Raw genomic sequence first — 12,443 nt, forward strand, 5'->3', positions numbered from 1 at the left:
GAATAGAACTGATTTTCAGTCATAGCAACAAGTGATGATGACTAGTACTGTAAATCCACTTGAATCAACTATACCTCTGCTTTCTTTCCATTGGACTTCTTCTTTCTCCAGTTTCTGAAATCACTGGCTTACTGGGGTATGAAGGCCTTAAAAATTAATATTATTGTAGCATTACATATTAGTACATGCCTGTGGGTTATTTCATTAGCCATTTTTCATGCAATTAAACATTATTATTGCTGAGACAATTTTCATACTTTTTATATACAGTAAGAAAATAAAATTGGAATTATAGTAACATTAATATACCAACATTCCAGTATATTTTCTGAAAGTATAAATCTATATATTTTTAGAAAATGCCAGCCGGAATTTTGTAATCATACGGGTTTTCATGTAAGGACATGTTATTTTTTTTTTAAAAAAGGCAAATAAATTATGTAGGCACCTCCTAAAGATAAAGGTTAAATATGATAAGTATACATCGGAATCTCTAAGAAGTCATTAAAATTACAGAGATCCAAAATCTCTATGGTCTACTTGTCATTATTAATGTCATAATGTTGGTAAGTTTCCTAATAGATTGACTATCAATGGGGCTGATTCATCACAACTAGCGTAGCCCCCGCTCATTCTATACCAGTCATGATGGAGTCGAAAAGGCGCATGCCACTTAATGTGAGTGGTGTTTGCCTCTCTGCGCCGAGCCCAGAAATGACATGAAAGCCGGAGCACTTGGCCAAGCCGAGATCTCCTGTGTATGGATGAATCAAAGGAGTTACCTGTTGTCTAAACAATAACATCTAATGTGTATGGGGGACTTTACCTAACTCTGGATTTACACCAACGTTAACAATTTTGTTCTTCAATTTCATATTTGGAACAGAAAAACAAAATTCACAACAAGGATTGATCCATCCAAAGGGTCCCTTTCCTTGTAACTGTATCCATCATGTTTCCGTTATGCCATCTGTCTTTTTTTTTACATAGTATAGCATACAGGGATATTTGTTCGGGTAAGGATGATGGATTTTTTGGATGTGTACTTGACCTAAGGGTTCATTCAGATGCGCCTATTATACAAACATGTGCTGTCCGAGAAATATAGGAACAGCACACTGACTTATGTAATTCAATTGGGTTGTTCTCATGGACGATGTGTCTGTGTGAAAAAAATTGCAGCCTGCACTTGTCTTTTTCCTTATATTGGATGAGACTCGTCCAATCAAATCATGGATGGCACATGGATGTCACACGAACGTAAAATACAGATATATGGATGGCACACCGATGTCACATGAATGTAAAACACGGACATATAGATGGCACTCCGATGTCACAGGAATGTAAAATATGGATATATGGATGGCACATGGATGACACACGAATGTAAAATAGCCACATATGGATGGCACACGGATGAAAATCATCTGATTGTTTGCAAGCCATTGGTACATGAGTAAAAATCTTCATGTGAACCATTGACTTGCATTGGTCAGTGTGCAGGCGATCAGTATGGTACACGGACGTTCAATACATTTTTCTGAATGAGTCCTAAATGAGAACATATATTGTCTCTTACTAGTAAGGGATTAATAAATTAAAAATTAAGGAAATTAACATGTTATGATTAGGTTTTCATTTAACAATAGCAAAAGAAACTTTACAAGCAAACATATTTTCCATTTGGGCAGAAAGCATATCCAAAAGATAAAGTCGATGTAAGATAACTTTACAATGTTTATTTACCGCTCATCAGTTTTGGCAATAGGTGATCTTGGTGGTAAGTTTGGCTTTTCATCAACATTTTGAATCCTAAAAGTGAAGTAAGTCAAATATTACATACATATGATGAAAGTCATTAAACCCCTTCTTGATGTCCGCCATACATGTGTCACTATCAGCAGCATCTAACAGGCGCAATAAGGGTAGTGTGCTAATTCAGGTGCTCATCTCCCCCCATCCACCTTGCAAGGCAATCATAGAGTGCCAAAGGGTTGCCATGGTAGCCGGGTCCATAATCTTCCTTATCTTCCTTTTTCTAAACTTCTTTTAAGTTATTTATACCAATAAAGTTTCTCTCAACTTTCATAACATCATGAATCAGGCTAATAAGAGTTCAGAAAAAGAAAGACAAAAGTTATAAACTTTATCAGAATAAAATCACTAATGGATTCCAGTTAATTATGTAGCCATCAATATACAGTTGAATACAGAGGTTTTAGAAGGCAAATGGTGCAAACATTTTTACCCCAATTTCAAAAATTATTTTTAGGCAAAAAATACATACATAAATGTAAAAAAATGCCCCCATATAATATTCTTAAGCTAAAATCGTGAAGTTCAAGTGAAACTGTAGGTGTCTTCTATTACGTTATCAGTCACCCATCTTACTTCCAGCAAGCGCAGACAAAGAGGCATTTAATGTACTACTGCTATACAATAGATTACATAAAATTAATCCGCTATGTTATAGCTAACGCAGGGGAAGCTGTATTAAACAAGTAGTTAAAGAACCCCAAAGATAGACTCTTCGTATTCATGCACTGCCTCTTTGGGTTTTCCTTTATGTGTAACACAGTTTTGCCCAAATAATTACTATATAAATATTGCCTAAATCAGGGGTGGAGAACTTCAGGCCCATGGGCCGTTTACGCACATCAATGACCTTTTATCCGGCTACTGGACAGATTCCTGGGAACCGCAGTGCTTGGCCGGCAGCTATATTTTGCTGGCACCGGCCCTTTAGTTTCATCTTGCTCTGAACACTGAGGCACGTGCAATAAAAGATTACATCCTGACACCAGTGCCAGCGTCAGGACGCACTTTGTGGATGGAGTTAGCGCACAAATTGTACGGCCCCTGAAGGATGACATAAATATCCAAAATATCCAAATGGCCATCGGCAGAAAGAAGGTTCCCGAGTCCCGACCCCTAGCCTAAATATTAATTTAATAATTGAAATACAAGGGTTTTGTAGGAGATTTCTTGGTTCTGAATCTTATTAACCCAATTCTTCTTGGTAACTGATCAGCTGATTGGGGCTGCATTGTACCGTAACAGTGATAGCGCCATGCATTGTATAGTGGTCACTAGTGGTATTTGCATCCCTTTTCTGTTCGAGTGAAGGGGAGAAAACCTGTGCTACTATAACACATACTGTATATATATATATATACACCATGTATGGCGTTGTGTCATTTCGTTGCGCTGCTACATTTTCAATCAACAGATCAATTGGGTCATCTGGAGTGAATGACTTCTGTAAATGTGTTTCATCCTTGTGAACTAGGCTTTTTCTACAGCCTGTGCATGGACTTCCATAAACCCCATTTAGACGGACAGAACCATTGCAGACATTTCTATCACAAACCTGCTGCCTGTGATCAGAGTAAACCTGTGGATATCTGCGTGTATAACAGTGCACGACCAGCATATTGAACATATACAGTACATGATATATTTTTATAATATATATATATATATATATATATATATATATATATATATATATATACAGTGGGGCAAAAAAGTATTCAGTCAGTCAGCAATAGTGCAAGTTCCACCACTTAAAAAGATGAGAGGCGTCTGTAATTTACATCATAGGTAGACCTCAACTATGGGAGACAAACTGAGAAAAAAAAATCCAGAAAATCACATTGTCTGTTTTTTTAGCAATTTATTTGCATATTATGGTGGAAAATAAGTATTTGGTCAGAAACAAACAATCAAGATTTCTGGCTCTCACAGACCTGTAACTTCTTCTTTAAGAGTCTCCTCTTTCCTCCACTCATTACCTGTAGTAATGGCACCTGTTTAAACTTGTTATCAGTATAAAAAGACACCTGTGCACACCCTCACACAGTCTGACTCCAAACTCCACTATGGTGAAGACCAAAGAGCTGTCAAAGGACACCAGAAACAAAATTGTAGCCCTGCACCAGGCTGGGAAGACTGAATCTGCAATAGCCAACCAGCTTGGAGTGAAGAAATCAACAGTGGGAGCAATGATTAGAAAATGGAAGACATACAAGACCACTGATAATCTCCCTCGATCTGGGGCTCCACGCAAAATCCCACCCCGTGGGGTCAGAATGATCACAAGAACGGTGAGCAAAAATCCCAGAACCACGCGGGGGGACCTAGTGAATGAACTGCAGAGAGCTGGGACCAATGTAACAAGGCCTACCATAAGTAACACACTACGCCACCATGGACTCAGATCCTGCAGTGCCAGACGTGTCCCACTGCTTAAGCCAGTACATGTCCGGGCCCGTCTGAAGTTTGCTAGAGAGCATTTGGATGATCCAGAGGAGTTTTGGGAGAATGTCCTATGGTCTGATGAAACCAAACTGGAACTGTTTGGTAGAAACACAACTTGTCGTGTTTGGAGGAAAAAGAATACTGAGTTGCATCCATCAAACACCATACCTACTGTAAAGCATGGTGGTGGAAACATCATGCTTTGGGGCTGCTTCTCTGCAAAGGGGCCAGGACGACTGATCCGGGTACATGAAAGAATGAATGGGGCCATGTATCGTGAGATTTTGAGTGCAAACCTCCTTCCATCAGCAAGGGCATTGAAGATGAAACGTGGCTGGGTCTTTCAACATGACAATGATCCAAAGCACACCGCCAGGGCAACGAAGGAGTGGCTTCGTAAGAAGCATTTCAAGGTCCTGGAATGGCCTAGCCAGTCTCCAGATCTCAACCCTATAGAAAACCTTTGGAGGGAGTTGAAAGTCCGTGTTGCCAAGCGAAAAGCCAAAAACATCACTGCTCTAGAGGAGATCTGCATGGAGGAATGGGCCAACATACCAACAACAGTGTGTGGCGACGTTGTGAAGACTTACAGAAAACGTTTGACCGCTGTCATTGCCAACAAAGGATATATTACAAAGCATTGAGATGAAATTTTGTTTCTGACCAAATACTTATTTTCCACCATAATATGCAAATAAAATGTTAAAAAAACAGACAATGTAATTTTCTGTTTTTTTTTTTCTCAGTTTGTCTCCCATAGTTGAGGTCTACCTATGATGTAAATTACAGACACCTCTCATCTTTTTAAGTGGTGGAACTTGCACAATTGCTGACTGACTAAATACTTTTTTGCCCCACTGTATATATAATGTGTATATTTAATATACCTAATAATGTCATGTAAGATGCTGAATTATTATAAAAAAAACTGTGGTAGGCACAGTTCTATTATCGATCAATGTGAGTTAGGATGTATAATGCGATTTGAGAACATGGCTTCTTCCCTTCTTCTCAGAGCCACAACTGCTGGATGGCTAAATTGCACTCAGTATTGTGTACACAGGCGCCATTATTTTTGCATAATTCATCAACAAAATACTAAACTTAAAGAATATCCTGAATAGACAAAGGTGGACATTTTACCTGGGTGAGGTGGGTGGACTTGGCTTTTCATCTGTCTTTTCAAACCTAAAAAAACACATTCATCTCATCATAACCAATAAATCAGAATAAAGGTATGAAACATGTATTCCTGATATTAATGCCGTGAAACCTAGCACCACTGGTCTTGTTCCAGTTGGACAATTAGCAATGTATTGCTTACAACAGTGACATTGTAGATCATGCACTGAGTGCGCTATTGAAAGGGCGAGCGGTTACCATAGCAATCTGAAAAATGTAAATGTCTATCGCTGTCAGTGAACTGCGAAGATTAACACTAGCTGAAGAAATGTTAACCAGCAAATATCCTCACATGGTCCACTGGCATCCTACTATATGCCCAAAGCCTAAATTACACGGGTTTATAGACTATTATATACAATATGCCTGTTATATATTGTGTTAACATGTCCATACCTCACTAACAATGTAATTTGTTCCATAGATGTCACTCGTGTGATTTATATAGTAATAATGATAATAATTTTTCATTTCTATAACGCCAACATATTACACATTTGAGGGGTCATGTACAAACAATAAAGACATAGCAGAGTAACACATAGCTCACCAGTTACATTAGGAGTGATGGCCCTGCTCTCCAGCTTACAATTTATAAGGAAATGGCGGGACACAATAGGTAGAATGAGCTTGTCATGTGTGGTCCAGCCTTCATAATAGATATGGGTTCTGATATGAAGCTTCATGATCTGGTTATCAACCAGTATCTGTCACCACAGTCACCAGCGAATATTGGGCACATGGAGGATGTGGAGACAGGAGAATAAAAGGGACCAAATTTTGAGGAAAATGTAGGAAGAAGGAACAGGGGAGAGTTAGATTTGTGAGGTGAGGTGATAGGTCGGTCTAAAGAGATGTGCTTTTAGAGCACACTTAAAAATGTGGCGACTAAGTATTAATCAAATTATCTGGGGTGGTGCATTCTAGAGTGCTAGTACAGCACGAGAGAAGACTCGGAGATGGAAGTGATTATCTATAAATATACTCGTCTAAGGGGCACTTCCATCTGTCTGTCTGTCTGTCTGTCTGTCACGGAAATCCCGCGTCGCTGATTGGTTGCGGCCTCCGGCCGTGACCAATCAGCGACGGGCACGGTCCGGCCTCGAATTCGCCCTCTCTATGCTCCCCTCCAGTCAGCGCTCACACAGGGTTAATATCTGCGTTACACCGCATTATGCCGCGGTGTAACGCAGTCCATTAACGCTGCTATTAACCCTGTGTGACCAACTTTTTACTATTGATGCTGCCTATGCAGCATAAATAGTAAAAAGATCTAATGTTAAAAATAATTAAAAAAAAATAAAAAATAATTATATACTCACCTTCCGGCACCTTTCCCACTCCTCACGAAGCTCTGGGCCATGCATTGTGGGCTCGCGAGATGATTACATAGCGGTCTCGTGAGACCGCTACGTCATCGACTCGCGAGACCGCAATGCATTCTTGGGACCAGAGCGTCATGAGGAGCATCGCTAAACGCCTCGCCTGGATCCGGGGGCCGACGGAAGGTGAGTATATAACTATTTTTTATTTTATTTCTTTTTTTAACAGGGATATGGTGCCCACATTGCTATATACTACATGGGCTATGTTATATACTACGTGAGCTGTGCTATATACTACATCGCTGTGCTATATACTACGTGGGCTGTATTATATATTGTGTGAGCTGTGTTATATACTGCGTCTCTGTGCTATATACTATGTGGGCTGTGTTATATACTGTGTGAGCTGTGTTATATACTGCGTCTCAGTGCTATATACTATGTGGGCTGTGCTATATACTACATCACTGTGCTATATACTACGTGGGCTGTGTTATATACTGAGTGAGCTGTGCCATATACTATGTGAGCTGTGCTATATACTACGTAGCAGTGCAATATATTACGTGGCTGGGCAATATACTATGTGGATGTGTTATATACTGCATGAGCTGTGCTATATACTACATGAGCTGTGCTATATACTACGTGGCTGTGTTATATTTTACGTGGGCTGGGCAGTATACTACATGGCTGTGCTATATACTACATGGCTGTGTTATATACTACGTGGGCTGTGTTATATACTGCGTGGGCTGTGTTATATACTACATGGCCTCTGTTATATATTACATGGCCTGTGTTATATACTACATGGGCTGTGCTATATACTGTGTGGGCTGTGTTATACACTGCATGGGCTGTGCTATATACTACGTGGGCTGTTATACACTGCGTGGGCTGTGTTATATACTACGTGGGCTGTGCTATATACTACATGGCCTGTGTTATACACTGCGTGGGCTGTGCTATATACTGCGTGGGCTGTGCTATATACTACATGGTTGTGCTATATACTACGTGGGCTGTGCTATATACTACATGGCTGTGTGGGCTGTGCTATATACTACGTGGCCTGTTCTATATACTATGTGGCCTGTGCTATATACTACATGTCCTGTGCTATATGCTACGTGGCTGTGCTATATGCTACGTGGGCTGTGTTATATGCTACTTGGCTGTGGTATATTTCTCTGCTGTGTCTGTGCATCATGAATCATGGTATGTGTTAAAGAGGGGGGCCCATTGAGACTCTTTCACCCGGGGCCCTCAAAAATCTGGAGCCGGCCCTGGCTTCACTGATTGGTCACACCCAGCCGGCCGCGAACAATCAGCGACTGGTGCAGTCCGGCCGCGAATTGGCACGGAAGTTGAACCACGCTTTGCTAATTGGTCGCGCCCAGCCGGCCAAATCCTGTGTATAAATTGCATTATTCTGACCACTTCATAAATAAACTACATACATATTCTAAAATAACCAATGCGTTAGAATCGGGCCACTATCTAGTGGAGTATGTTCACTCATAGATCAGTTTCAGAACTGAGAGCATGGGTAGGGTGATGAAAATAGATGAGGGATGAGATGTATAGCGGTGCAGATTAGTGGAGAGTTTTGTGGGTGAGGGAGATACATTTGTATTGTACTCAGTAGAAAGTAGTTAGCTGGTGTAATGACTGGTACAGGGTGGAGGCATTGGTGAAGCTGCTGGACAGACATACAACCCTGGCTTCTGCATTTAGGATGGACTGGAGCAGACTGAGTTTAGTTAAAGGGAAAACAATTAGTAGAGAGTTGCAGTTGTCCAGACAAAAATGAATAAGAGCTACAACAAGAGTTCTTACAGTTTTGAAAGTAAGAAAAGGTCAGATCCTGGAGATGTTTTTAAGTTGCATGTGGCATGAGCCAATGAGCGATTGGATATAGGGATAAAAGGAAAGTTCTTTGTGAAATATGACCACAAGAGTGGGAAATTTAATAAGCAAATTGCCTCTTCAGAGAGAAAGAGGACTCTATAGCATCACCTGTTGGAAGTAGCGATCCAGCAAGTTTATTTATTCATGAAATTCTAGACAGACTCCATGATATTGAGATCAGAGCTGTGTGAAGGCACAGCATTACTTCCAAGACTCTTTATTTTTCTTTATGCTGAAGATAATTCTTAATGACATTGGTTGTATAATTTGGGTTTGTTGTCTTGCTGCAGATTGAATTTGGAGTCAGACACCTCCCTCATGGTATTACATGATGGATAAGTATCTGCCTGTATTTCTCAGCCAGCATTGAGACCACCATTAATCCTGACCATATCGCCAACTCCATTTGCTGAAATGCAGCCTCAAACTTGCAAGCACCTTCCACCATGCTTCATTGTTATCTGCAGACACTAATTATTGTACTGCTCTCCAGTCTTTCAACACATCTTCTGTTACAGCCAAGTATTTCCCATTTTGACTCATCAGACCAGAACATCAGCTCAAATTTTTCTGCACCCCAGTTCTGCTGATTTCATGCATAGTTGAGTCATCTGCTTTAATGTCAAAGGTATGGCAATTATTGCATGAAGACCTCTTTTGGACAGACTTCTCAAAACAGTATATGGGTATAGCTCGCTTCCACTGGTTGCTGTTAGTTCTAAGGCTGGTTTCACATTTGCGTTTTTTTGGGTGCGTTTTTGCGGTAAAAAACGCAAAAAAAAACATGGTGAAAAAACGCATGTAAACGCGTGCAAACGCTGCGTTTTTTTGACGCATGCGTTTTTGCATGTGGTGAAAAAAACACGGCGTTTTGACGCGTTTACATGCATTTTTTCATGCGTTTGCGTTTTTTAAACGCATGCTGAGAAATGTGTGACTGCTGTCAGTCATCAAAATAAAGTAAAAAACCCACTATAAACAGAAATAGTTTAGGGTTAGGGTTAGGGTTAGGGGTAGGGTTAGGGGTAGGGATCATAACCCTAACCCTAAAGGGATCCTAACCCTAACCCTACCGCTAACCCTAACCCTAAAGGGATCCTAACCCTAACCCTACCCCTAACCCTACCTCTAACCCTAAGGGATCCTAACCCTAACCCTACCCCTAACCCTACCTCTAACCCTAAAGGGATTAGGGTTAGGGGTAGGGTTAGGGGTAGGGTTATGGGTAGGGTTAGGGTTAGGATCCCTTAGGGTTAGGGTTAGGGTTAGGGGTAGGGTTATGGTTAGGATCCCTTAGGGTTAGGGTTAGGGGTAGGGTTAGGGTTAGAGTTAGGGGTAGGGTTAGGGTTAGGATCCCTTAGGGTTAGGGGTAGGGTTAGGGTTAGGGTCCCTTTATCACCTTTATGTTGGGGGGTGGCATATCAGTGTGTTTTCTGGTTTTTTAATATAAAAACGCATGCGTTTTTAACGCAAAAAAACGCATGCACAAAAAAACGCATGCGTCCCCATTGACTCCAATGTATTTTTTGACCCAAAAAAAATGCATGAAAACGCATGCGTTTTTTTTGGTCCAAAAAACGCCTCTCAAAAATACTACAAGTTGCATTTCTGAAAATGAACGCATGCAGTAAAAAAACGCATGCGTTGCAAAACGCGACCAAACACGTACAAACAAAAACGCATGCGTTTTCAATGTTAAATATAGGGAAAAAAACGCATGCGTTTTTTTGAAAAAAAAACGCTGCAGACAAAAACGCAAGTGTGAAACCACCCTAAGCTGTTTTCACTGCTGAACATCTTCCAATTTTAAAGGGTGGGAAGTAAGCATAATGATTGTTTCCTGTACTGCTGCACTAATTTTTCTTTTTGCCAACCACAAAAGTGATTGAACAGCACATTTTGAAACCCCAATCTGTTTTGAAATCTTTGCCTGGGAGAGACCTTACTGATGCAGAATGACTGTTGTCTTGTTGCTTCGCCCAGTCTTGCCCTGGCGTTTGAGCTGTGACATGAAGCTGTTTTCCACAACCTCGCCATTCATAACAGCTATTTCTGTTTCAGTTAATGACTGTTTCAGATTACATATGAAAATGATGATCATTATCATTGGTTTGGTATCTAAATATAGTCCTTCAAAATCCCTAACTTTGTCCAAGTGTACCTAAAAGAATTGATGCTGTATTAAAAGCAAAGGATCGTCACACTAAATAGTAATTTAATTTAGATGTGTCTTGTTTGTTCACTTTGCATTTTCTTTGATAAAAAGAAACTATTACTCTTTTGTTGTTAATAGGGAAAGCATTCTTTTTTAGAAGTATCTTTCCACAAATGTCTAATTCTTTCGCACTGTAATGTATCTCTAATATCAAGTTTATAGATATTGCCAGCATGTCATCATTTAAGTATTTAGGGACCAAATTTTGCATTTCCATAATAATGTCAGGCAGTGTTTTCAAACTTTTTCATTAGAGAAACTAATATGTTTTCCACATTCTTCCAAATTTATCTGTATAATAAATGGAATTTTATTCTAATGCATGGTGCAATTTACAACTTAGGTCTGAAGATGCTATGGTATCTGATATACAAACTTTTAATTGCTGCTATTGTTTTTTTCACACTTGTTATTTACCTGATGCATTGCTAAGCCAGCTGTCAGTCATTGCTGGGACATGGATACAGCCAGGGGCGGATTATCAGAGGGTCAATATGGGCGGTAGCCCAGGGCCCAGTGGTCTGGGGGGGCCCTGGGCTACCGCACAGATTGACCCTCCACGAATTGTCTGAATGCCCGCCGGCATTTGTGTGCCCCCGGACCCGGTGGGCAGAGAAAGGGGGCCCGCACTGGTTGGGAGGTGTGTGTATCAGCCGGTCAGCTGAGAGCTCCGAGTCCCTGCACCAGGCCTGCACAGCAGCACACCACATAATGGCTGCTCTGTGCACAGGACCTGTGATGAGGTCACAGGATGGGAGGAGTCAGGGGTCACATGATCGGGAGGAGGACCTCCGTGTACAGGACTTTGCTGGTTGCTATGGCGCCGGAGGAGGGTAAGGCAGCGTATGTGTGAGGTCAGGAGGTGTTTACAGGGTGGATGTAGCAGAGCCATGTGTGTACGAGGTGTATGGATCAGAGCAGCGTGTGAAAGGTCTATGGAGCGGAGTCGTGTGTGTACGATGTGTACGGAGCCGTGTGCATGAGGTGTACGGAGCGCAGCCGCGTGTGTACGAGGTGTACGGAACAGAGCAGCGTGTGTATGAGGTGTACGGAGCGGAGTCGTGTGTGTACGATGTGTACGGAGCCGTGTGCATGAGGTGTACGGAGCGCAGCCGCGTGTGTACAAGGTGTACGGAGCAGAGCAGCGTGTGTATGAGGTGTACGGAGCGGAGTCATGTGTACAAGGTGTACGGAGCACAGCCGCGTGTGTACGAGGTGTACGGAGCACAGCCGCGTGTGTACGAGGTGTACGGAGCGCAGCCGCGTGCGTACGAGGTGTACGGAGCGGAGTCGTGTGTAAGAGGTGTACGGAGCCATGTGTACAAGGTGTACGGAGCACAGCCGCATGTGTACAAGGTGTACGGAGCGGAGTCGTGTGTAAGAGGTGTACGGAGCCATGTGTACGAGGTGTACGGAGCACAGCCGCGTGTGTACGAGGTGTACGGAGCGGAGCCGTGTGTACGAGGTGTACGGAGCACTGCCGCGTGTGTACGAGGTGTACGGAGCACTGCCGCGTGTGTACGAGGTGTACGGAGCACAGCCAC

At 41.8% G+C, this 12,443-nt stretch overlaps 1 protein-coding gene across 5 annotated transcripts in view; it reads right to left on the minus strand.

The window, feature by feature from the left end:
• Positions 1 to 12,443, minus strand: part of SCEL (sciellin) — a 117,361-nt gene that overhangs the window by 41,701 nt on the left and 63,217 nt on the right. For all 5 annotated transcript variants that reach the window (XM_069758077.1, XM_069758076.1, XM_069758075.1 and 2 more), the window contains 3 exons: positions 5,407 to 5,451; positions 1,750 to 1,815; positions 75 to 146 (listed from right to left, as the gene is read on the minus strand). In XM_069758077.1, the coding sequence (XP_069614178.1) occupies positions 75 to 146; positions 1,750 to 1,815; positions 5,407 to 5,451 (183 nt within the window). The remainder of the gene's footprint in view (positions 1 to 74; positions 147 to 1,749; positions 1,816 to 5,406; positions 5,452 to 12,443) is intronic.

Source organism: Ranitomeya imitator, chromosome 3 (genome assembly GCF_032444005.1).
Source record: "Ranitomeya imitator isolate aRanImi1 chromosome 3, aRanImi1.pri, whole genome shotgun sequence".
Taxonomy (NCBI): domain Eukaryota; kingdom Metazoa; phylum Chordata; class Amphibia; order Anura; family Dendrobatidae; genus Ranitomeya; species Ranitomeya imitator.